This window comes from Herpailurus yagouaroundi, unplaced genomic scaffold (assembly GCF_014898765.1).
Source record: "Herpailurus yagouaroundi ecotype Mexico unplaced genomic scaffold, PumYag 165, whole genome shotgun sequence".
In the NCBI taxonomy this organism is placed as follows: domain Eukaryota; kingdom Metazoa; phylum Chordata; class Mammalia; order Carnivora; family Felidae; genus Herpailurus; species Herpailurus yagouaroundi.
This window is the reverse complement of record NW_024412406.1, coordinates 11,332,655-11,359,706: the sequence shown is the minus strand read 5'-3', so window position 1 is coordinate 11,359,706 and position 27,052 is coordinate 11,332,655. Positions and strand designations below refer to the sequence as shown.

Below are 27,052 nucleotides of genomic sequence, written 5' to 3'. Positions count from 1 at the left end.
GTGCAGTAAGAGAAGAAGAAAAAGACTGAGAACTTCAGTTACTGCAATAGTTAGATGGAAGAAGAGGAGAGAAAGGGAAGATTTTAGCTTTTGATAAAATTCTGGTTTCTACCCATACTTAATAGCAAAAATGAAAACTAATGAATTATAAACGAAGTAAAGGATTGATAAGAACAGACAGATACAGACAATAAGTTATAAGTCTAAGAGTGGGATATCAACAAAAAGGTAAAGGGAAGTTTTTGAGTCTAGCACTAGAAGTATGCCCAGTTCCTGAAGACACTCAAATAAATATGTACTTCCAATGGTACGCTGCCTTTACTCTTATTTAATTTGCCTCTTTTATAAAAATGTTTTTAAGTTCCAAAACACTGTTGATACAGATTCCAATGACAAAAAACCAGATGCATAAATCCAATTAGATAATAATGGAGTCTGAGAACATTAAGAATGGCTGGTTTCTTCCCTTGATTGAAATTAACTACTAGCATCTCGGACAATTAACTTATTCCTTGGGTATCAAGTCTTATGTTCTCTTTCCACGAACTAGTATAGACAGTCTTGTAATAGTTGTATCCAGAAAATTTTACCTCCAACGTCAGAAACACTTCTCTAAATTCTCATCTTATAGAGGAGAACTGCATTAAAAAATAAAATATAGACCCAAAGACATAATTAAAACAATCTAACATTGTAATAAGGTAACTGTGTAGCGTTACTCTTAAAATCCAAGAGGAGTTCACAATCAACCAGTTTCAGATGGGCACTGGAAACAGACAGGACTGGACCTGGAACCCGACTGTTACATGATCTTGGGTACGTTTCTTAAACATCAAGGACCTCATCGGTAAAATGGGATAAAAGCTACACCACAGCATGATTAAGAAAATTAAATAAAATGTGATGTTTTATTATTTTAAATAAAATTAAAGTAAATCATCAACAGTTTATTCTCTATTTCTACTGCATAATAAGGAACTATAGAGTCTACATGTATAAGACATATGAGGAAGGGAGGAAAATGCTGAAAACCAAGATACTATTCCAACCTGACCCATTTATTGGCCCACCATAAGGTGTGATTATACTTAAAATTATCTAGATTCCAACTCACTGTATGTATGCTGTTTTCTTAAAATAACCTTACATTCCAGAAGATGTCTATAGGCTTTATTTTAACGTAAGACAGACATGGTACAAGTAATTACAAGTGTGATGTATGTGAAGAAAAATGTAGGGGGCTAACCTACTCTGGGAATGGAGGAGAACACAGAAGCCTTCCCTGAAGAAGTCAAGTGTACGCTGAGATCTGAATGGTGGATAGGAAGAAAAGTTCTGGAATAATATACTTATATACTAGAAGTAGCAGCAAATAATTCTGAGAATTTAAAATGTTGCTCTCCACTCTGGGGAATAACATTTAAACAACAATCTTGGGGCGCCTGGGTGGCGCAGTCGGTTAAGCGTCCAACTTCAGCCAGGTCACGATCTCGCAGTCCGTGAGTTTGAGCCCCGTGTCAGGCTCTGGGCTGATGGCTCAGAGCCTGGAGCCTGTTTCCAATTCTGTGTCTCCCTCTCTCTCTGCCCCTCCCCCGTTCATGCTCTGTCTCTCTCTGTCCCAAAAATAAATAAACGTTGAAAAAAAAAATTTAAAAAAAAAAAAGACTTAATTAAACAACAATCTTGCTTTTAATGGCTATCGTTAAAAACAATAGGGTTATATTTATATCCTATATAAAAATGTATAGATCTGGGGCGCCTGGGTGGCTCAGTCGGTTGAGTGTCCGACTTCGGCTTAGGTCATGATCTTGTGGTCTGTGAGTTCGAGCCCCGCATCGGGCTCTGTGCTGACAGCTCAGAGCCTGGAGCCTACTTCAGATTCTGTGTCTCCCTCTCTCTCTCTGCCCCTCCCCAGCTCACGCTCTGTCTGTCTCTCTCCCAAAAAATAAATAAACATTAAAAAAAAAAGTATAGATCTTTTCTAGCCTAATGGCTCATTATTCACAACTTATTAAGATTAGATTTAGTTTAATAAATTCGATGGAAATTATTGTGACCAGTTTTGTACTACCATTCTGATGTAGAGCACTGTTCTTCCATCGTAGAAGAGCTATAGATTTTATACATAAAAAGATTTAAGAGAAAAAAATACAAACAGACTCACTAATACATAGAACAAACTGGTGGTTGGCAGGGGGGAGGGGGATGAGTGAAATAGGTGAATGGGATTAAAAGGTACAAACTTCTAATTACAAAATAAATAAATCACAGGGATAAAAAGTACAGCATAGAGAATACAGCCAATAATATTATAATAACAAATGGTGACAGATAGCAACTACACTTAACGTGGTGAGCTCTCAGTAATGTGTAGAACTGCTGAGTCAACATATTGTACTCCAGACACAAGTATGTCACTGTATTTCTACTATACCTCAATAATAAAAATTCTTTTAAAAAATTTTTTTTTAATGTCTATTTATTTTTGAGACAGACAGCGACAGAATGCAAGTGGGTTAGGGGCAGAGAAAGACACACAGAATCCAAAGCAGATTCCAGGCTCTGAACTGTCAGCACAGAGCCTGACATGGGGCTCGAACTCATGAGCTGTGAGATCATGACCTGAGCTGAAGTCAGACGCTCAACAGACTGAGCCACCCAGGCACCCCAATGATAAAAATGCTTAAAAAATATTTCAGAAAACAGACCATAGATATATTCACATACATCTAAAATGTGAATAGACAGGTATAGAATAACAATAATCTTTATTGAGCACTTTTTATTTGTATTGTTAATAAATACTTAATAATAATTACTAATACATTCTGTGTATTATCTCAGTTAACACATAACAATCCCATGAAACTAGTTCAATTATTATTCCTACTTTATAAAAAACAAAATGTAAGATTAGAAAAGTTAGGTTACTTGCTCAGGTCACAGGGATTCACACTCAAAACTGAATCCAAACGTTCTGTTCTTAAAACCATTATCCTAAATACTCTATGTCTCACTTATACGTGGAGTCTAAAAAAGCCAAACTCATAAAAACAGAGAGCAAAATGGTGGTTACAGGGTCTGGGAAGTAGGGGGATAGGAGAGATGTTGTTTAAGGGTGCAAATTTGCAACAAGTAGTAACTAAGTTCTGCAGACCTAATGTACAGTAGAGTGAAAAAGACAACAATGTTGGATTAGAATGATCAGACTTGCTAACAGACTAGATCTTAATTATTCCAACTCCTAAAAAGAAATGATAATTATGTGGTATGATATAAGGGCTAATTATCCCTACAATGACAATTATAATATATAAATATATCAAATCAACAGGTTGTGCACCTTAAATTTACACAATGTTATATGTCAAATGTATTTCAATCAAAAACCCACTTAAATGCTAAAAAAAAACAAAACAAAACAAAAAAAATAAACAACCATTATCCTACACCCTAACCATGTGGTTAGAGCATATGACTGAAAGCCAGCCCTCAGAACCACTAGAACTCATAGGTGTATCTATTTGCCATTTATTTTTAGTCTACTTTACATACCATGTAGAATGCTATTTCAAGGAATACATAACCTACACCTTGTCATAATGATAGTATTCATTAAGAACACATGTTTATGTAGTTACTTACTTATGTGAATATGTATGCATATACTTTTAAATAAAGCAAAGCTACAAAATGCAGAAAACCTATAAAAATACCAGTTGAACCATAGTACAATCTAAACAAAAGAGGTTCGTCACAGATAAAACGTACAGTTGATCCCTGAACAAGGTGTGGGGAGGGGGGGGCAACGCCCCACTCAGTCAAAAATCTGTGTATAACTTTGTTTTTGTGTTTTGATTCCCCCAAGACTTAACTGGTAATGGTTAACTACTTAACTACTAACTAGCCAACGACTGAGCAGAAGCCTTACTAATAACAGAAACAGTGAATGAACACATATTTTGTATGTTTTATGTATTATATAGTATATTCTTACACTAAAAAAGGAAATGTTATTAAGAAAATCATAAGGGGGGGGGCGCCTGGTGGCTCAGTCGGTTAGGCGGCCGACTTCGGCTCAGGTCACGATCTCGCGATCCGTGAGCTCGAGCCCCGCGTTGGGCTCTGTGCTGACAGCTCAGAGACTGGAGCCTGCTTCGGATTCTGTGTCTCCCTCTCTCTGGCCCTCCCCTGTTCATGCTCTGTCTCTCCCTGTGTCAAAAATAAATAAACGTTAAAAAAAAAAATTAAAAAAAAAAAGCTCTGTTTAAAAAAAAAAAAGAAAAAGAAAATCATAAGGAAAAAAAGAAAAAGAAAATTATAAGGAAAAAATACAATTATAATACTGTATTTACAGAAAAATTTGCATATAAATGGACCCATGTGGTTCAAACCCGTGTTTTTGTAACCCTTGATTCGTATAGCTACCCAAAGTCTGCTAGAGAAGTGACACTGAGCTGGCAAGTGACATGCTGGCAACTGAAGGCTCTCTCTGTACACAGAAGGCTAGCTCGTTCATCCCATACACAGTGCGCACTCATGGGCAGTGTCCTGAACTCAGTGCCGACTCAGCTCATTCCTTTTTGGGTTGTTGTTGTTAACGTAAACAGAAAAACCTGCTCCAGTAAAAGAAAGAGTCACAGCATCTTGCAAAAGTGTGTGCTCTGTTTTCTTCTTTGGCCAAGCTCTACATGCCTGAAAGTACATAAATAAAATAGTACCGTCTACCTCGCAGGGCTACCGCGAGCATCAAATGTGATAAAGCACACGAAGTGCTGGGACAAAGCTGGCCACACACGGTGCTTTATACCTACCAGCTGCTGCCACCGTCACCAGCATTAGTATGACTCATATGATTATTACTCTGTAACCCATCATCATTTCATGAGAGCCCAACAAGTTACTACATTACAGTGTTGTGTGCAGAAAGAACGTTGGGTTGGAAAACAGAGTCCTTCAAGTTGTCCCACACGTGAGGTGAATAAAAGCGAGCAAATTCTTTGAGCACGCATGTTTCATGAAACCTTACTGTAAAAGGAGGGGTAACGTCATCTACCTTACACAGTCCTGATGAGAATCACATGGTGACCATGAATGAGAAAGTATTTTTTTAAACCATAAAAACTAGAAATATGGAAGGTACTGTTTTTTGATGAACAAACACAGGTATATAAGTGTCTAAAAGCAAAACAAGGGTGCTGGGTGGCTCAGTCGTTAAGCATATGACTCTTGATTTTGGCTCAGGTTGTGATCTAACAGTTGGTGAGTTCAAGCCCCACATCAGGCTCGACGGTGATGGTGTGGAGCCTGCTTGGTATTCTCTCTCTCTCTCTCTCTCTCTCTCTCTCTCTCTCCCTTTCCCCCCCCCCCCCCCCCGCACTCTGATCACATATGCACTCTCTCGCACTCTCAAAATAAAAGAATGAACAGTAAAAAGAATTTTAAAACAAAATAGAATGTTATTAATTTATAGTCCAGGACCACCGGTAACTCTGGGATTGTATATAATCCATACATTTAGGTGCCTGTCCTACGGAAAAATTTTTATCTATAGTTACCATAGTATTTATATAGTAAACCTGACTAATGTTCACAAGCACACACTTACCTTTACTATTGTTTTAGGGCGTTTTTTAAAAAATAATTTTGGCTTTTCAACCACAGGAAGAGGCGGGAGTTTCTTAAGCTCCTGTAGGACGGTGGTTGCAGCACGCTTCTTGGAGAGTTTTTTGCTATTTCCCTCTCCTTCCGCGGAGAACTCTCCTACTGACACCCTAGTAACAAAGCTTTTCATATGTGGTGGTCCACTTTCTTTAATAACCTATTAAATATAAGTAAACTATTGAATATAGGCTCTTAAGTAGTGTTATCATCTCATGCATCTTTTAAATACTCGTATCATAATCAAAATTGAAATCACAAAAAATTATGCCAAAATTATAGATTTCTTTAATAAAGTTATATAAACATTATATAGGGACCATTCATTTTTTGATACTTATGCTGCTTAATAAAATGAAGTTGAAAGAACAAAAATCTAAATAAATACATTCAATTCACACTCAAAATTTGTATTTTACTAGCTTAAAATAGGCAATTCTAATTATGGTGACCCAGTTTCTTATGGAACAGAAAATTAAGAACATAAATCATACCATATTGGATTAGCTACACAGATCATCCAGAATAATAGTTTGTATATAACTGTGTAAATATCTAATTTCTCCTCTGTAAGAATAAGTTACTGAAGTCCAAGGACTATTTCTTACTGGAGTTCTCTAGCCCATAAAGCATCCTACAAGCGGAAGCCTCTCAAAAATAACTTTTGGGTGAAAATAACCTATTTTTGATGGAGACCTCAAAGGCTGTTTTATAGAAAGAATGTTTACTCTCTGTGACATGATCTTAAAAAGGTAAGTAGACATACCATAAAAAATACCTATGTTTCTAGAGTAATGGATTATGGATCTGCCAGCTATGAATGAGCATTCCTAAACCCTGTATTAATGTGCTCTTTAAAATACTCCAGTTTTTGGAGGAAAGGTGCTCTCCAAAACCCAAATGCTAAAAACTTTAGTCTCCTTCAAAATTCGGACCTTTCATAAAAGAAACCCTATTTAGTTAAATAGTTTACCATGTGACTTTACATTAAAATTTTGTCTTCTAATAATACCAATTAGGAAAAGGAAAACAACACAGTATCTCAATAATCCAACATTACTGGGGTTAAGAAACTTATGAGAAGCATACTATCCATGTAATTTAACCTTACTAGTTGAAACACTAAAACTGTTTATTTTAATAACTTTGATGGGCACCCTCCTCAATTAGAAAAAAAAGTACACATTTTACCAACTTAACAGAATACTAAATATTTGACCTTTTTATTGTTCACATTAGATCATTATGAACACCAAATATTCTATACTATAATGTATTGATGCTTTCAAGGAATTCTAAGACTTATAAAACGATTCCTATTCATTGTAGCCTTTAAAAGGCCCATGCTCCAACAATTTTTGAGTATATGTAATTACTTTTGATAGTACATTTTCCCTATCATTTCTTGCTAGGACCAACAGGCCGTCAAGTACATTCTATTCCTGCCTTCCTCATTCTGCTTTTAATCTGCTAGAGACTAAGAAATCATATAACCCAACTTTATTGTGATTGTGTCTAAAAAGACAGGTTCTCAGCCGAGGTCAGTTGATCTTGACAGTGAATAAAATGTGGGACCTTTCTAGTAGGTGAACTCCACACACTTTGAAGGAGGAAACTCTACAACTGTTTTAGCTTATTTCCTGGGTTTTGTCTATTTTCTAGATATTTGAGTTACAAAATTAATGACCCCTCAATAAAGAAGGTATTACAATGATTTAAAAATTTTTCCCTTTTATATGTCACATGATTTTTATAAATATTTTGTGACATGTTTATCTGGAGGTAACGTAGAGAGCTGCTAATTACTTGTTTGTGACTTATTGGTAAAAGTTAAATTTAAACCTATTTTGGTTCCACAAATTTAGAAGAATTTAGATATCCATATATACGTGTCACAAAACATTAACTTGAATGCTTTCAATTTGATCCTACCGAAAACACTAAACCCTATAGCATACTACAAATCTACAAATTATATATATATATGTGTATATGTATATATACACATATATATGCTTACATATATATATACAAAAATATAAGTATATTTATATATGTACATACAAAAAGTTTAATACAGCAAAGCCAAAGAGATCTGCAGGAATCCATGATATTCTAGTAAGTATATTATAGTAAGTATATAGTAAGTATAGAAAGTATATTCTACTTTCTCCAGGGCCTATATGATTTCATGATAGACAGTGAGAGCATAAGAAAGCACCTGAACTCTTTCAGGAGATTAGTATGCCAGCTAATTTATTTGTTCGTTTATTTTAAAAAGTGAGGAGCAGGGGGAGAGACATGAAAGATCTCTACTGAGCACTTACCTCAAAACTGACGGGCATATTTCGCTTCAGAGCAATTTCAAACACTAAGCTGATCTCAGATTTGTTTGCATCTTTGTCATCATCCATTTCTTTTCCGGATTCACCATTCTAAATCACAAAATACAGGATGGCAATGAAAACCCGCTTTGTAGCAAACTGTTACATATATTCTACAATAAAGAGGGCCTATCTGAAATACAATAAGAAAAAAGAAACCAGAGACTGTATCTTGTGGATTCCTATGTAACAAGAGTAGTTGTAGGCTTTGTTGTGAGGCTTTTTGTAATTTAATTTTTAGGGTTTTTCCCCCCCTCAAAGTGGAAGAATAAATGTTGAGTGTGGAAAAATTTTACTCAACCATATACAAATTTGAGTTTATACTATGTCCCCAGACTCACTTTTCTTTAGAGATCTGTATCCCCCACCCATTAGAATATCCCCAATATTCTAATGCTATTTAATTTTCTGTAAACACTGAATTGTAGAAGGAGTACAGGATGTAAACCAGGATTTTGGAGCTCTTCGGTTCTGGCACCAATTTAGTTATTCATACTTCTGGAGGGCTTCATATATGCTGAACACAGGGTAAGTCTCAGAGATAAAAAGATCAAGAAACAGTATCCCTGCTATTGAGAAACTTACGATGTGGTGTAAAAACAGATAAGCACAGAGGTTAGAGTCATAATGAAAGTGTACAAGGAGAAAAACACCTACGTCGGCCATTAACTAAGATGAATCTCAAAGGGGAAGGACAAGAGGTTTGATAGCAGGGCATCTGCAGGGGTTGAACAGTACAGTTTGCAATAACTAAGTGGATAGCTCAATAACAAGGTATCTTATAAGACATGTCTGGGCTGGAGATACTATTTTGAAATCAACAGAGAGAGTCGCCAAAGCCATGGAATGGGTGAAATTACTCAGGATCAGCCTCAATATCCTGGTCTGTAAAATAAAGTGGGACTGAAAAAAATCCACACTAATCTCTTCCACTTTAAATTCCTTGACTCTAGATTAACACAGTGTATTCCATACTCAGTAAACATAGCATTAAATCTAAGGTAAATGAATGCTTTTTCCCATCCTTGTTCATATCCTTAAATCCTGTGTTGCCTCAGAAGTGAACTCTGTGGGTGAACCAAAGTTCTCCAAGGTAAGGTCATCCTAGCAGGAATACATGAGCTTAGTGCAGGAGGCACGTAATCTGAGAGGCAGATCGTAGCAGGCCACCTGCTAATATTCTTTCCTATCAGAGGAGATGATTTATTTTATTTATAAAAATGCATTTGTTTGTCTTGTTAATAATCTCACCAGGGAACGATAAGGAAGAGACAGTCACATGTAGCAGTAACATACCTGAGGTGATTTTTCTGGAATAGGCTCATTCTGCAGTGCTTGAAGGGCTTTCATTGCAGCATTGTGTCTAGCAGCTTGTCGAGTCTTTCCTTCCCCAAAAAATTCATTGTTTCCTACAGTCAGCTGAACATAAAAGATCTTGGGCATTGGGCAATGATACCTAAAATAAGAAAATAAAAATATTAATGTTTGTTCAATAAAATCATTCTATAATCATCAATAAGATTTGTTTTCTTGAAACTGATACCAACCATATAATGTACTATATACCCTCTTATTAACCCCAGTAAAGTTTTAACGTCACAAATGTATTTATAAAAGATAAAATATGTGTCAATATATCTATAGGTATCTATCTCCATGAAAAACATATTAGAGAAAACAATGTGAAACATAAACTAATATAGTAAAATTTATTCAATTATATCACAGAAGACTTCTAGTAAGAAGTTTTCAGTCAGATTTTTTTTTAATGTTTATTTATTTTTTAGGGAGAGAGAGAGAGACAGACAGACAGAGCATGAGTGGGGGAGGGGAAGAGAGAGAGGGAAACACAGAATCCAAAGCAGGCTCCAGGCCCTGAGCTGTCAGCACAGAGCCCGACACGGGGCTTGAACTCATGGACCATGAGATCATGACCTGAGCTGAAGTCGGATGCCTAACCGACTGAGCCACCCAGGCGCCCCAGTTTTCAGTCAGATTTTGACAGAAACAAGCCAAATGGTCTGTGCTGAAGGAGGAGACTCGCAACAGAGGCAGGAGACAAGCAAGCCCATTCAGGGGACAGGACGCAGATTTCTGTGCCTTCAGTAGAAGAGTTATGACTAGACATGGGAGGGGCAGAGAGATAGAGCTACAGCTCCATTCCAAAGGAGTGAGTACTTTGCCAAGTAGTAAGATCAGATTGAACATAAGAAAGAATGGGGAGGTAAGCTAATACTTAAGCAGATAAGCAGTGTAATAATAAAACGTATTTAAAGAGAGAAATTTTAGCAGGTTCGCGTTTAACAAAACTGAAGTAAGGAGTCACAACTAGATAGCACCAGTGATGAAGATATGAGGCGATAAAAGGGCTGAGTGAGGAAAGAACAAACCTAGAAGAAATTAAGAAGAAAAAATTAAGAGGATATGCAATAAAATACACTAATTCAACAATTATTTGTGGAGGACATTCTATTTGACAAGGGAGTATGACAATGAACAAAAACACATTGTACTGGGTAAGACAGATAGTAACTAAAGTAATATGCAGAGTATCTAAAATGTTAGAGATCTAAGTTAAACAGAAAAAGAAGGAAAGGTTCAGAAGTGTTCGGGAGGTAGGTTTTAGGGTGGCCAAGGAGGGTCTCATTGAGAATATGACAATTGTGTAAAGACCTAAAATAACTGAGGGAGGCAACACCCAGATATCTGGAACAGTGCATGTGATGCAGCGAAAACAGCAAGTGCAAAGGTCCTGGGGCAGCAGTGTGCCAAGTATGTTCAATTAATTCAGAAGACGCTTATCTGGCTACAGTTGAGGAAGTGAGAAAAGGAAAGCTAAGAAAGGAAAAGAGGTAGCCAGATTCCTTAGTGCCTTACCTAAAAGTTATTGTAAAGATCCAACTTTTACCCTGAGTGAAATGGCCAGCCACTAGAAGGTTTGGAAGAGAAGTAACATACGTGACTTGCATTTTGGAGGGATCACCTAACGATTATGCTGAGAACAGTAGGGGATGATGACGGAAGCAAGGAGATCTATCAGGAGACTACTGCAGTAACACAAGGGAACAGCAACAGGGACCTACTAGGGTAGCAGCAGTCCAAGTAATGAGAAACAGTTCAATTCTGAACAAATTTCAAAAGCAGAGCTGGCTAGGTTTACCAAAGGATTAGTTATGGAATATGAAAGAGGAGTCAAGGATGACCCCAGGGCTTCTGAGCTGAACAAGTGGAAGATAGAGTCAGCAAAGTGGAGTCAAGGATGACCCCAGGGCTTCTGAGCTGAACAAGTGGAAGATAGAGTACAGCTGACCTGTACACTGAGTCAGCAAAGACTGGAGAAGGAACAGGTTTGTCGGGGGTGTGTATCAGCCGCTCTGGTTGGGGGATATTAAATCACTCAGCCTGCTTAGACATCTTAAGTGGAGATGTCAAATGAACAGTCAAGTCTGGACTCTAAGTCTGGACTCTAGGAAAGAGGTCCAAGGTGAAGATAAAATTTGAAAGTCATCAATATATGGATGGAATTTAAAGCCACAGGACAGTGAGAACTCTGTGGGAAGGAGTGACAGGAAGAACAGGCAAGCACAGGGTCCTTCCTGAAAGTTAAATGGGAAAAAGTAGATCTAGGAGGAGGGAGGGGGCAATTGTGGCGAATTATACTCATAGACCAAGTGAAATGATGACTGAGAACTAATACCACTGAATTGGGCAATTCAGTAAAAGTAAAAGGATTGATTTTGATGGGAGTGGTGGATTTACAACATGATGTCAAAAAAATTAAGTTAAAATCAGTCCGGTGCTGAAAAATGTCTGTTTCAAAGCAAAGAGAAGTCCAACTGAAGTCCTACTACGTTTGGGATGATTACTGGACATCTGAAGAGCGGCGTTCTATATTCAGCCTGAGATAAACTGCACAGAGCCTGTCACAGAAGAATTCGGCAGGCAGATGGCACTAATTAGCGAAGGCTTACAGAAGGTAAAGGACCAGAAAGGGACATCAGCCCTGAAGATGCAGTTCTGGGAGACAATAACTGAAACCATGTGAGCAGGTCAGCACCTGGAAAGGGTAAGTGTAAAGGAACCGAAAAGGAGAGCCTAAGGCTGGGATCTGATTGAGGCCCGTGATCAAAAGGCAGGGGAAACCATAGACGGCAGTGAAGGAGACTAACAGGGGGTCAGAGTTAGGAAAGAAATTATGACACAATGTCAGGGAAATCAATATTGTCAACTGCAGTGGAGAAATCCAGAGTAGGAAAAAAAGAAATGGTTGCTGTTTTCAATTCTTAAAGTCAATTTTCTTGGCCACAGTTTTCTATTATTTTGTTTTAAGATAAAGTATTTTAAATGTGTTTTCATTATGTCATAGGTTCTCATTTTAAACAGGCAAATTTAAAAAAAGTTAAAGGAAGAAAAAGATCACTTACAGTAAAATACTCTTAATATGCTAAGACGAAGCATCAAAAACCACAATCTGTTTTGCTCTTCGATTACAGAACTAGTATACTGGGGTACACAATCTCTCACTGCATTCCTGAAGTGCATTTTCCTATTGTTTTAGATACCCTTACTGCATAGATCTTAAAAGACTAACAAAATAAATGCAGGTTATCTTCATTGTGTACACCACAAAATTCAGTTTTCCACCTACACAGTATTTCATGGATATTTTTAACTGGTTCCACTATAAAACTTTAAAACAGACAACCTGAAATCAGAAATTGACTCCTGTACTGAGATCTTACATGGCAAGCTTTCACCATAGAGCAAATGTTTACAATTAATTATACACTTCTGAAAACAGAGGTCCACAACTGGAATGCTAACAGACCTTTAACTACAGTAGAGGGAGTGGGCGCCACTATAATCACTAAGGCCTGCTGACAATTACAAAACTCATTTCGGTTTGCCACAGAGACAAACAAAATTTCTGTTCATTATGACTTTACTGGAATATGATGTCATAACACATAACCATACTGAAACAATCTGCTGATTTTCTGACCAAAATATTAATTGCACACTAAAGAGCCCTTGGGGCCTCTTCCTTTGTGGCCATCAAATATGGCTCTATATATGTACATGTGTATGCATGTGGATACATATGTATATGTATATTATATTGTGTAACTATCAGAGAAGAAATCAGGTTTGCTGTATTTTAACATAAAAAGTAAACTATTCTAGCACTAACAACAGGAAATACCAAGAGTAAATGCCTGACTTGTTTTGTTCTAGTTTCATTCCATCCTCTTACTTAACAATGATTCTTAATATTCTACCCCGCATGGTTTGATTACCTTATATATCACATCTCCTCATATCATGGTGACAATTAAAATTAACCAGAATGCCCTCAATAATGGCACCCAGACTGAATTATGGTAGAAATGATGCAGAAAGTCTCCTTGTATGTTAGGTCCAGGTCTCTAAATACCTGTTTCCTTTACTAAAGGAACATTCAGAGTTTATTAAACTTGAAGCTTGATATGTTCTAAGTAGAATTTCTTTTTCTATTTATTTCAAACATTAAGCTCATTCTAGGTAAAGTGCTTTTAACAAGTGATGTACACATTTCTAAAAATTAGTAGATATTTATGAAATCTTACATTGCTATTCTTAAATGATTTTTCTCAATTAGAATTTTTATTCTAAATGTTTATATTTGCATAGTGATTTGCAATGTTTATATTTGCATAGTGACTTATTAAAAAATGAGCCATGAAAACTCACTCATCCAGGCTATTAAAGTTTCAGGGTCAAATGGCTTCTACCCACAGCCTCCAAAATACTTGCGAAGTGTGATCCCACTCATCAGAATTACCCTCAGTGCCTATTAAAAATGTCCATTCCTGTGCTCCAATCCTGATCTGCTGAATCAGTCTCTGGGGATGGAACAAGAAGCTTCACTTTAACAAGATTCCCTGGTAAATCTTTCATACTAAGAGTCTGAGAACCACTGCTCCACGATATCACCACAGCTCACAATACAGCATAAGTGATTTGATTACTTCAAACTCCACGCAAGCAAACGACCACACACATTCCTGTAGCATCATGGTTAGGTTTCCTATATATGTCTCTCACTTAACCTCACAGCGGCCAGGTGAGACAGATGCCCCCATGATCACCATGAGAGCTAACAAATATCCCCAACATGGTTGTGAGCAATCAAACTGAAGTCTATCTAACTTCAGAGCTCAAGACTCAGGAAACTCTTAAGTCATCTCCCAAAAATCTGCTTTATCCTCTTCTATTTTTGTGTTCACATTCGTTTACGAAATTTGTTATGTCCTTGGTAAGCTAAAGAACCTAATACAAGTTCCGTCTAAACCTAAGGTCCACTAGTAGACTTCAGAAGCAATTTACTAAATAGCCACTGAAACAAACAGAGCTCCATAATGAAATCCTAGGTTTTTATGGTATGTCAAGCCAAGCAGGATCAAAAAAGAGACAGAATCAAGTAACCATCAAACTGAAAAGTCAGAATAATGAGCATCGAGTGTTACAGTCCTAATGGTCTAAGTTTTATAAAGGCTGCTTGTAAGGCCTTTTCCCCCATGCCTCTTTGCCCTCTGTCTGCTGGAAGTCTTATAAAAACTAAACAAATAAGATTTCAAATAAAATAAAATAAAAGCAAAAATAAATAAAATAAAATAAAATAAAATAAAATAAAATAAAATAAAATAAAGTAAAAGCTTCCCTTTCTTTAAATCCCAAAAAAGTCTTTAGATTTGGCCTATCTTCAAGACATCACAAGTCAATACAGCAGTAAAGACAGGATGTATATTTGGTTCCTTTGAATTAACACTGTCTGACATTCCTTATAGAGTTTTGGTTTTGATTTTTGAGTTAAGGGAAGATTTTACATTCTTATGTAAGTATTCTTATAAGAATATACATAATTTTATTCGCATACTTCTATTTGACTGTCAGTTATAAGAAGTTTCCATATCATATATCCTTGCCTTCCTGCCTAAAGTTACTTCATTAATGCTCTCTTTGTAGACTCCTCTTGTATGAGTCTAAACAACTAAAATCCATGTGTCCTCCCCTACCATTCAGTGACTGCTTTTTTTTCTAACATGTCTACTCTCCTAAGTATCATTTTTACAAGGTGAGAAAGACATATTCCAAATAACATGAGAACTTTTAAAAATTGAGAAATAATTGCCTCATTTTATTTGATAGCATTATTCATAAATCTCAACCCAGCTTAAGTGTTCATATCTCCTCTACAGGTTTATGTCCTGAAATACATGAACATGTTATCTTCTCATCTAATAAGGAGAGGCTTTTGATTTCTGTGTTTATTTCTAACATTGACTGAAAGCAGAAATGTCACTTAATCTTTCTATCTCAGTTTACTTATCTGTAAAATATGTGCAGAATCTATGTTTAAAGACCTCTAACAGCCAAAACTTAGAATTCAAATGACATGTTGATTATTTTGACTCTTTGTATGCATTTTGGCACTGCTAAGCATTCTTTTACTTGCTATAGAAAAATAATAGGTTTTATCATAAAGCCATAAAATAGTCCTTGGCCCACTTTCAAGCTTGTATGTATATAAAATGTCTAGATAGGAGAAGGTTCTTTCTCTATTCACATCTATAAATTTTTAAAATATATCTCTTATGGGATCTAAATGTTAAGTCTTGAGGAATTTCAAAAATTAGGACCTATTAAAAAAGATTCACAGGGCAGCTGAAAATAAGCTTTAAAGGAGGGTACGGATAGTCTATTCTATTTGTAGAATTATTATAATGATGTCTAAAATGCCTAGGGGAAAATACAGAAAGATATGTACTAAAAACTGGGACAGGATGCCTTGAAGTGATGGAATTACAAATGATGTTCTCTTTCGTAATTTCATTTTTTTTTTTAATAATACGGCTGTACTAGAGTATAAACCAAAAAACAAAACAAAAAAAAATGTTTAACTGAAATAAGTCTAGTCCCAATCCAAATAAAGGTAAATCTGTGTTCCAAATGTAAATTTGATAAATTAGCAGAGTGACTTGTGGAACACAGAATATAATCCACAAGAGTAAATAATGTGTACTGTGTTACTGATGCTAGTACCACAATAAGACCATGGAAAGCATAGCATGTTATCAAAGAGCCCCATTTTGTAAATACACAATCACCACTCTAAATCCTACACTTGGATCCAGCATAAACCTATTCTTCCCCTTCCCTACATGAATAGCGAGATAAATCATCATCACCATTATCATGATTACAACAAAAATATACAAAGCAGTCAATACGTGTCAGGCACTCTTCCAAGCACTATACATACTAATCTCAGTCACCATAACAACCCCAACTTCATTTTACACATAAGGAAATGAGGAAGAGATATTTCATTTGCCCAAGGCCACCCCCCCAGGCCCAAGTAATCTCACACCAGAGCCCATGATCTTAGCCTCTACACGATGCTGTCTCTGAATGAACTAGATAAAATGAACACCATACACTGCAGAGGTACTAACTATAAACTATGGAGAAGTCCTGCCAGACTTGGCACTTAAGGCAATTTAAGTCAAATTAGACCTCAGAGACCAATGGTCACATTGGTTACCAAAGAGAATTTGGGGGAGCACAGTAAGTCCAGGAAACCATGCTGGCTGCAGTCTTACTACTCTCTCTCATTCTTTGTCTCTTCTCTTAACGTTTTTGAAGCTCATGCTTAAAAGCTGATGTTCCATCAGGGAAATGCAAACCAAAACCACAATGACATAGTACTTCACACCCACTAGAATGGCTATAGTCGGGCAGCCACTGTGGAAAAGTTTGGCAGTTCCTTAAAAATTTAAACAGAATTGCCATTTGACCAAGCAATTTCATTCCTAGATATATATAAACTGAAATTTAGGGGCGCCTGGGTGGCTGAGTCAGTTAAGCATCCGACTTCAGCTCGGGTCATGATCTTGTGGTCCGTTAGTTCGAGCCCCACATCGGGCTCTGTGCTGACAGCTCAGAGTCTGGAGCCTGCTTCGGGTTCTGTGTCTCCCTCTCGAGACCTCTGCCCCTCCCCGACTCATGCTCTGTTTCTGTCTCTTCAAAATAAGTCAACATTAAAATTTTTTTTTAGAAAACTGAAATTTAAAACTGCATTGAAACAGGAACGCCTGGGTAGCTGAGTTGGTTAAGCATCTGACTTCAGCTCAGGTCATGATCTGGCAGTTCCTAAGTGTGAGCCCCACACTGGGTGAGCTCAAGCTCCACTTTGGGTGAGCAAGAGCCCCACTTCGAGTGAGCATGAGCCCCACTTTGGGTGAACCCCACTTCTCTCTCCCTCTCTCTGCCCCTCGCTCACTTGTGCCCTCTTTGAAAACAAAAACAAAAATGTATACACAAATGTTCACAGCATTATCCATAATAGCCAAAAGGTGGAAATAAACCAAAAGTCCATCAATCAGTAGATCAGTTAACTAAATGCCGTATATCCATACAATGGAGTACTATAGAGCCATACAAAGGAATAAGTACTGATACATGGATATAATGTAGATGAACTTTAAAAACATGCTAAATGAAAGCTAGACACAAAAGGCTACATATTGCATAACTCCATTTAGATGAAAGGTCCAGAATAGACAGATCCAGAGACCAAAGCAGATTAGTGGTTGCGGGGGCTGTGAAGAGAGAAAAGGGGGAGTAACTGTTAATGGGCATGAGTTTTCTTTTAAGGGTGATGAAATGTCCTGGAATTAGACAGTGGTGGTGGTTGTACAACAATGTGAATGTACTAATTCATAGCATACAGAATTGTACAATTGAAAATAGTAAAAATGATGTTTACATTATTGTGCATTTTACCTCAATAAAAAAAAGTTTTTTAAAAAATCTTGACTCACCCTTGCATCCAATCTTCTCAAGAAGAGTCTTCCTAGGTGATTTCACCTACTCCTATTTACAGTCCTGGCAGACTCCCAGAAATGAGCCTATCCAATTGGGGGAGGGCACAAGCAGCGTCCCTCCCTTCTGCACTCTTAGAAATTAATGACCTGGTCTTCTTCCTGCCCTTGCTTGACTGCCAGGGGCTATGTGAATTAAATTAATTTAACAAATATTTATTAAGGGCCTAATTCATGCCAGGGACTGTTTTAATCCCTAGGGACGGTAGACTGCCCTCAGGAGACAATCGACAAATAAAACAGTAGCAACTGATAAGATGGGTTAGAAGAAAAGTAAAGTAAGAGAACAGAGTAGTAAGAGAGCCTTTAGGAAGTGACATTTGAATAAAGAGGTGAATGGAGGGAGAATTCCAGGCATATGAATGCCTGGAGGAAAAAAAATGTTCCAAGCAAATGAGATAGCACGTGCCAAGGCCCTGCAGAGGTAACATACAGCCATTTTTTAAAAACAGGAAGTGTTCTCGTACCTGGATAGCAATGAGTCAAGGGGTGAGTGGTAGGAAACTAGGTCTGAAAAGTAGCCAGGCAGGTAAGTCAGAATTCGATTCCACATGTGATTGAAGCCATCAGAGAGGGTTTTAAGCAGGGGAGTGACATGGTCTGACTTATTAAATTAAGTCTCTAGCTGCTGTTTGTCCAAAGAGAGGCGGCTGGCAGGCCACTGCATAGTCTGGGTAACTCCTCTCTGAAAACAGGAGGCTGAACCACCTAGGAGAATACAGTAGGATTGCAGGCACTGCTAAAAGTCCACTGAAGGACTGTGGTCCCTATTTCAAGATGGGACCAGTCAGCACAGTTGTTTTTCTGTAGCTTCCTGGGTACAAGTGCAGAGTCAGAGGAATTGAACTTAACCAGTTAGTTTTGATAAGCAGTGTTCAAGCTGGGAGGTACTAGAGAACACGAGAATTAAGTAACAAGCGACTGGTGAGAATGAGTGAGAAACTCCAGGGAAACACAGCCCCACGAAATCTGCAGGTTAGTAGTGGCTGCAACCCCCCTGGAGGCTCTGCTCATGTCTTCGGGAAGCACAGGTAACAGTGGGCCGTGCCCCCACCCCAATTCCTGCCATCCCACTGGATAGATGGCTTGTAGCAGAAGCAGCAAGGAGTGCCTCCCGTGAGTGGCTGACAAGCAGAGCGGTTTTGAAATTTTGAAAGTGCTTCCACTTTGTAACTGTACAGAAGGGTCCTTGGAGGAGCAACCTGGAGGGGAGGGGGCCCTCCTTCCACTGTATGCTGCCACTGTATTCCTCTGGGTACCGCAGCATACCATCTGAGACAGGTAAATAACTGGTACCACACACAGCAATGTGGAAGCTAACAGTAAGGTAGGAGTGATGGCACAGGAATGGGTGTGGGTTCCTCAGGGTAGCATTTCTCAAAGTGTGGGTCCCCCACAAAGACCATCAGAGAAACTTAACAGAAGTCCATGGGGGAAGGGAAGAAAAAAAAAAAAAAAGAGGTTAGAGAGGGAGAGAGCCAAAGCATAAGAGACTCTTAAAAACTGAGAACAAACTGAGGGTTGATGGGGGGTGGGAGGGAGGGGAGGGTGGGTGATGGGTATTGAGAAAGGCATCTTTTGGGGATGAGCACTGGGTGTTGTATGGAAACCAATTTGACAATAAATTTCATATTAAAAAAACAAAAAACAAACAAACAAACAAAAGACCATCAGAGTCCTCCTGGTGGGGTCTAGAACACTGTTAACATCCAGATTCAAGGCTGACTGAATCAGACTCTTTGGTGGAGTCTACATTATTACCAAATAGCCTCAGTGATTTCACGCATGCTAAAGATCCGTGGGTCGTCTCCCCTTCCCATTTGTGAATATGAAGGCTTTGATTCCTGGATACTAACTTGGCCACTCATCTCCTTTACTGAATTCTCTTGATGCTTCTAGTAGGTGCTTAGTTGATTCTCTTGCAATTTTACAAATAAACAATTATATTTTTTCTGCCAAGAAAAGTAATTTTTCCTATTTCTTTCCAAATTTTATTCTGTTTTTCCCCTGCATTGAGCCACACCCCTTAAAGAATACTAAATAGCAGTTGATAATGGATGCTTTTGTCTTGCTTCTCACTTTACTGGAAATGTGGCTAATATGCCCTCATTAAGCATAAGGCTGGCTACTGGGTTTGGTTGGGATAGGAGGGGAGTGTGTGTATGTGTACATGTATGTGTGTGTGCATCAACAGAGTATATAGTTTATCATGTTGAAGAAGTATTCAATATTCATAACATTGTTTTCAAACTCAAGAATGAATTTTCAGATACCTTTTCAGCCTCTGTGTAGTTAGCAATTTTTACTTTTCATCTCTTAATAAAGTGAATTTTATTACCATATTTCTAATAGTGAAATAATTTTTCATTCCTGGAATAATCCCCACGTGGTTGCAGTGGTTATTCTTTCAATAAATTGCCAAATTCTATTTGCCAATATTTCAATTAGGATTTTTCCACTGCTATTTTATAAAGAATATTGGTCTGAAGTTCTAGCCTTTCTTGTTGTATTTTGTTTTGTCTTAGCTGGCACTGTTGAGCTAGACAGGCTAGTTTTGATTGCCCAAAATAATGTGTTTCCTATTTTTCAAAGGTTCAATAAAATTTCTCTGTGATACCATCTAGGCCAAGTGCTTTTCTTCAGGGTGGTAGAGGGAGGTAATGGTAATTGGCTATTTGACTACTTGTCCTTTCACTTCTATAGCAATGGATCTTTTTTGGCAGTTTATATTTTCCTACAAAATCACCCAGTTTATCCTCATTCTGAAATAGTCTTCCTTGAGTTGAACACAACAGCCCTTTATGAGAACTGTCATTTCCTAGGCGTCAGGCTTCCCTTACCGTCCAACTACATTCTGCATATTTGTGCTCTGCATTCACACTTGCTCACATTGATTAGATTACATATTGGTTCTTCCTAAGAACAAGATCTTGGATTCTGCATGTTTTCTTCTATTAGTCTTCTGTTTTTCTAATTAATCTACTGATGCATTCATGTTCCTCCTTCAGACTTACTTTGTTATTCCTTTTCTAACTTCTTGTGTTGCAGACATGATTAATTTTCATGGTATCTATTAATATAGATACAAGATTAATGAATTTGTCTTCTCATAGGCTTTATGTTGCTTGTACTGCAATGCTTCAAGACAGAAATATACTATACAGTGTTTCCTAAATATTTTTGGTAACGTGAATTATCATGTGTATTCTATGAAACACACCTTGGGATATGCTGTTTTAGGTATTATGCCTTAGTTAAGAGTCTGTGTATTCTACAGGTTACTTTAATCTACTAGAAGTTTTTTATCTTGCATGTAATAAAAATTACTTAACATTTTTAAATATAATTAAAAATGTTTATCAAGTATTTTTATAAACTTGGAGTAAATAAACACTGAGAGATGGTGTGGATAGAGGAAGATATCTTTAGATTTTTAGAGCAATTGGATTTAAGCTCCAAAAACTATCTATAAGCACTTTGGGAAAGAGGACTGAGTTTCTCTAAGATTCATCAGTGATATGAAAGATCTTGTCTGTATCAACTTTCTCAACCTTATTCAAGTGGCAAACCAGAAGGAAATTTATTGTGTTTTTCATGAAATATCCTAGTATATCTGTGTATTTTCAGTTAGATATATATGTGTGTGCGCATATGAAGTGCTCTGTGAACTACAAAAAACATTAGTAAAATGTTTTAAAGAAATTTCAAGTTTTTAATATGTCTTCACTAAATACTACGTGCTAGTAGTCTAGTGGCAGAGTCCTAAATTTAAGGAAATTATGGGTGTAGGGGATCAAATGATTTAAAAAACAACTTTGAGAAAATTACAGAAAATATGGCTTATTTTTTCTTTGACTTGTAAGAAGATTCTCATTATCTAATTCTATCAATAGATCATCTTTGGTTACGGGTTGTCTGAGAATGTTCTTTGAAAACTAGTGCAAAGAATCTGTCAAGTCTTTTCAACAACAAAATGGTTCCAGAAAATATTTTAAATCCTCTGTTTCCTCATTAACTTAAGCCCCAAAGAACATGCTTTTAAGAAGTTTAAATGAAAAAAAAAAAAACCCACAAATATATCAGATTATATTTTTAGGAGAAGTTTCACACTCTTTTTGAATAAATTGGTTTTTTGGTAATGTCTAGAATAAGAGATTCCAATGGATGATTGTGTAGAATCTTCCAAGAGCTTTAGAAATGGCTCGCTTTGTTACAATGTCCAGCCCAGACATCTATTCCAGTGCCTTTGCTGATCAGAATTCACTATCAACTTTGGATGCTTGCCCACTTCAAATACTCCCAAAAGTAAGGAGACATTACATCAGCGGTGCTGCAGAAAGATTAATGTGCTTTGTTTGGAGATGTAAATGGTAATTATACTTATTGCATACTTCTAGTACTTAGTCTTTTTTACCTGAATCTAAGTAAATCTAGTCGTACATTTGCATAAATAATGTGTAGTTAACAGATATTCATTGGAATATAAAAAACTTAACTTGGCATTTTCCCAGCTAATTGTTTTTACAGCTTGACTTCACTTATGCATTAGCTACATTCATAAAAAGGTTTACATAAAGCAAATATTTTCATACTAAATCCCATTTTCCCACTGTTGCCCAATATTAAATCTTGAGTTGTATTTCTGTAAGAAAATGTTGGCTCCGACACATCATAAAATTCATAATTAAACATCTAAGTGCCAAGGAATAGATACACTTAATTACTTATAAACTACATTTTATCCTCTCACCTGCAATTAAAATTAAACATATGGATTAAACAAATGGGTAATCATTTGTTTCATATTCGCACAATCATTTTTTTAAAATGCAGAATTTTGGGTGACTTCCATAGAAGCTGAGAGTGCAAACATAATTTATTAGCTAGAATTGCCACATGGAAATATGCTGTCAGATTCAAGTGATACAAGCAGTCTCAAATTATTGATAATCATCTTTTAAGGACTTTTTTTTTTAATTTTTTTTTTAATGTTTACGTATTTTTTTTGGGACAGAGAGAGACAGAGCATGAACGGGGGAGGGGCAGAGAGAGAGGGAGACAGAATCGGAAACAGGCTCCAGGCTCTGAGCCATCAGCCCAGAGCCTGACTCGGGGCTCAAACTCACAGACCGTGAGATCGTGACCTGAGCTGAAGTCGGACGCTTAACCGAGTGCGCCACCCAGGCGCCCCTCTTTTAAGGATTTTAAAAATACCTTCTGCTACTGGTAATACACTTGACATTTTATTATAATCCATACCAGACGATTAATTGGAATTATACAGATCATTTGGGGCCAATACCATTGTCTGACTCAATACTACTTTTCAAAGAAATGGGGAAAAGGACCTGATCAACTACCTGGATCCTTTTGCAGTATAAAAAGTAACTTTTGCCAAAATAAAAGAGTACCTGGGACTTTTAGAAAACTCTTCTACTTTTTTAACTACAATTACTTTGAGGTAATGCTAAGTAATTTAAAGTAATTTAAAGTAATTTATTTTTTTTCCTGCACAAATCCTCTGGGGAATACTATCTGGATTGCAATTATCTATGCTCTCCTTTTCCTGTATTGCTGCAGATAATCTAGGTATGCTTTTTATCAATAAGTCAGTCTGAACTATCTTATTCCAGGACGTACACTAAGCTAAGAACATCAAAACCTCTTTGTCTTTGCCTGTGGCAAAATACCTGTACCTGAGGCAAAATCATGGCAACAAGACAATACTGGTAAAAACATGACACTGACAGGCAGTCTGACTACCATGCATGGAAATAGGTTGAGTAATACTTAGTATGACAGGCTAACAGTTCTGACCTCTGATTATGATTCCTCTTAACAATATAAATTAGAGAATGCATTTTACTCACACTGCAAACTCTTTCCAGTGAGCAAAATAGCTCTTAAGAATATTCTTAAATAAGTCTGTCATGATATCCTATTATTCCCAAAGAGCAGATGTTCACATGAGTTAGCACAGCACAGCAAAAAAAGCATAAGCCTGGAAAACATATAATCATGGGTTGGAGGGACAGCTCAGTCCTTCACTGGCCGTGTAAACCTGGACAAGTTATACACTGTGTCAGATCATAGTAGGAAATCCTGATTGTTTGCCTTCCTTCTTCCTTGGCAACAAATCCATCATCCTTCTTAAACATCCCACAATGTTTCCATGATGCTTCAGCACCTCTCCTGCTTTTTATTATTCCCTGTAAAGAACCTAGGGGCTTTGTTACCAGCTCCTCAAACCTAGGGGCAATGCCACTAGCTCTACTACTGTCTGCTTGGGAGAGGTCCAGGAAAGGGCCACAGTAATGCTAGCCAATCCCTAGCCTTTCAATTGCCATGCTTGGTGGCATTTGTGGTCAGTGCTTATATCACCCCAGAGAGACCACTTCATGCTCCCTAGGAAAACTAACATTTGGCTCATCAATCATTCAAGAAGCCAACGCACTGCAAAAGATCAGGCAGTGTTCAGAAAATACCTTGATAAGTTCAGATATCAAGAAAACCAGTAAGGGGCCCCTGGGTGGCTCAGTCAGTTGAGTGTCGGACTCTTGATCTCAGCCCAGGTCATGATCTCCTGGTTTGTGAGTTCAAGCCACACATTAGGCTCTGCCTTGACAGTGGGGAGTTTGCTTTAGATTCTGTCTCTCCTCTCTGCCCTGTGCGCATGTGTGCACATGAGCTCTGCGCTCCCCCCACAAATAAATATTTTTAAAAAAGAAAACCAGTATAAACCAACTAAATAAACTTTTATATAAATTAAATGTAAAATAATGAGTAATGTTAACTTTAACTTTTTAAATTCTCTTTATGTCTTAAAGGACATTTATTTCAGTTTCAGGTTACGTTCTATCTCTGTAGACTATTTTATGACCTGTCAGTCAACCACAGTGCAGGTGTCTAGTAAGGTCATTTATCTTTGAAGAAGTGCATCTTGACCAGAGAATGTGAGAATGGCAACAAATAATAAGGAAATAAAGAAAACAAGTGGGTCAAGGTTCTGCTAACTGAGGCCAAGAAAAAGCCTGGGAAATTAATGAATAATAAGCTCCCAGGAAACTCGAACTGCGAAAGCAATAAGCCATGATGAGAATAATACCTGAGATAATCACACAGTCCAAACATCACGGCCTAAGATTCTAAACCTGACCCAAAGGTAAAAGAGAATAGTGAGACAGTTGAAGTTGCTTATTTTTATCTCAATGAGAGAGGAGAGATGAGAAAAAGAGAGAGAAAAGTGTGCAAGCAAACAAGGGTGAAAAATACTTGATGATATTAAGATTGTTTTATTACATTACATTAGACTACTGAAACTCAGCATAAAGAATTTACTTGGATTTAGGGAAGGTAAGAACACAAGATAGTTTTATTTTTGTTCTAAAATGAGATATGTAGACAACTAGTAAGTTCAGTACAGTAAAAAACCTCTTGCTGCCTTTATTGATTTGGAGAAAGCCTTCCATATATTCTTAAAGAAAGGATGTCAAGCAAAATCAAAAAGTCATTCAAACCTAGTGTGTATAAGGCTCCAGAAGTATTTGAGGAAGCAACATAGAGAATTCCGAAAATTTGAGACCCACATGGGAGTAAAGTAAGAATGCATCTTGAGCAAATTTTTATTATTCTTTTTGTTATTCTCCTTAAAAAGTCACTCAAGAGAACAAAAGAAAGCCTTGTAAATAAGACTCTACAACCTTATTTGCAGAGGATGACACTTCTTTGAGACAAGAAGACAAATCCGCAATGTAACCTGAGACTGCAAGACCCTGAGAATGCCGAAGCAGGAAGAGTGATCGAGACTGACAAGAGCATGACCATGGTGATCTCTCAGGAAGCAAAATCATTCCGTACATGCATAAGAAATTCTGTCCAGAAACTGAACACTTCAGTGCTGGTGAACTTACGATGAAGTCAACTAAATGAAGAGCTAAACTTATAATCTTAGTTGTCATTTGGCTCTTGTTTTATCAAAATGTAATTCTAATAAAATCAAAATAAGGGTATTCTTTTACTTCCTGAGTCTAAGAAAGGCAGGACCCGCTGCAAATGTCTGTGAATGTTGTATTAGACCATATACTTTCTTTAATAAAGCAAACAGTTTAGAGTAAATGACTCACATACTATTCTGGGAGCAGTGCTCTAGGAAGGCTGTGAAGGGACTGCTTTCTGCTCATGCACAGGGAAAAGGGAGTCTTATTCACTGTAGCCCTCGTGTCTTGTATGTGGCATGATACCTAGCACTTAAAAGGAGTCCAACTCATGGCTGTGAACTGAGAGTAATAACAGCTCACACTGAGCTTGCTATATTCCAGTACTGCACAAACAGCAACTCATCGAATTCTCACAGTAGCCCTAAGTGGTAAATACTGCTATTATTCCCATTTTTATAGCTGAGGAAACTGAAGAACAGAGAGGTTACACAACTTGGTGTAGGTGGAGCCAGACTGCAAATGAAGGTAGACTGACTACCGGTACACTGCCTTACGACGGCCCTCTCGATGCAAGAGTAAGATTAGGAGGGGGAAGACTGGACCAGCAAGGACCAGGCTCTTAGCTTGCAGGAGCAGGGGGAGTCCAAAATAAAAGGATGGGCAAGATGAAATTCTTTTTAACTCTGTCTCAGATATAGCAATGTCTGTGAAAAGATAAATTTGATGTTTAAGTCATCTTTATACGATTAAACAAATCCGTAACTATTAAAGTATAAATTTTCATATTTATTTTACATAAATGTCTAGAATTAATCCAGGTATGCATATTACTTTGGGGATATACTGCCGTAGATGTTAATCACATAGATGTGATTTCATGTTAAAAGGTTGGGGAAATGCTTCGTACACAAATAAACATGTTGTGTTAGTTTGTTAAAAAAAAAAAAAGTAAACAGATGCATGTGGGATCTGACTGGGGAAGGGCTAAGAGTGGATGCACCTAGTTACCGTTGGCTCCAGGTAATTTTCAACGTTTGGCATGACCAATGACCTTGAGGCAGCTGCACGATATACTGAGGACAGACTAAATCTACAGTGTTCATCCTTGGCTACACAGTAAAATCAGCTGACTTACACAAATCTGTGA

At 37.3% G+C, this 27,052-nt stretch overlaps 1 protein-coding gene and 1 long non-coding RNA gene across 14 annotated transcripts in view; one reads left to right on the top strand and one right to left on the bottom strand.

Moving 5' to 3' along the window:
• Positions 1–27,052, bottom strand: part of STAU2 (staufen double-stranded RNA binding protein 2) — a 313,378-nt gene that overhangs the window by 187,896 nt on the left and 98,430 nt on the right. For 12 of the 13 annotated variants that reach the window (XM_040487583.1, XM_040487582.1, XM_040487585.1 and 9 more), the window contains 3 exons: positions 9,342–9,501; positions 7,989–8,096; positions 5,609–5,821 (listed from right to left, as the gene is read on the bottom strand). In XM_040487583.1, the coding sequence (XP_040343517.1) occupies positions 5,609–5,821; positions 7,989–8,096; positions 9,342–9,501 (481 nt within the window). The remainder of the gene's footprint in view (positions 1–5,608; positions 5,822–7,988; positions 8,097–9,341; positions 9,502–27,052) is intronic. The other variant, XM_040487587.1, reaches the window with a different exon arrangement.
• Positions 18,592–26,857, top strand: LOC121038117 (uncharacterized). Its single transcript, XR_005794166.1, has 2 exons — positions 18,592–18,999; positions 25,680–26,857. It is a non-coding gene; the product is annotated as an uncharacterized LOC121038117 (long non-coding RNA).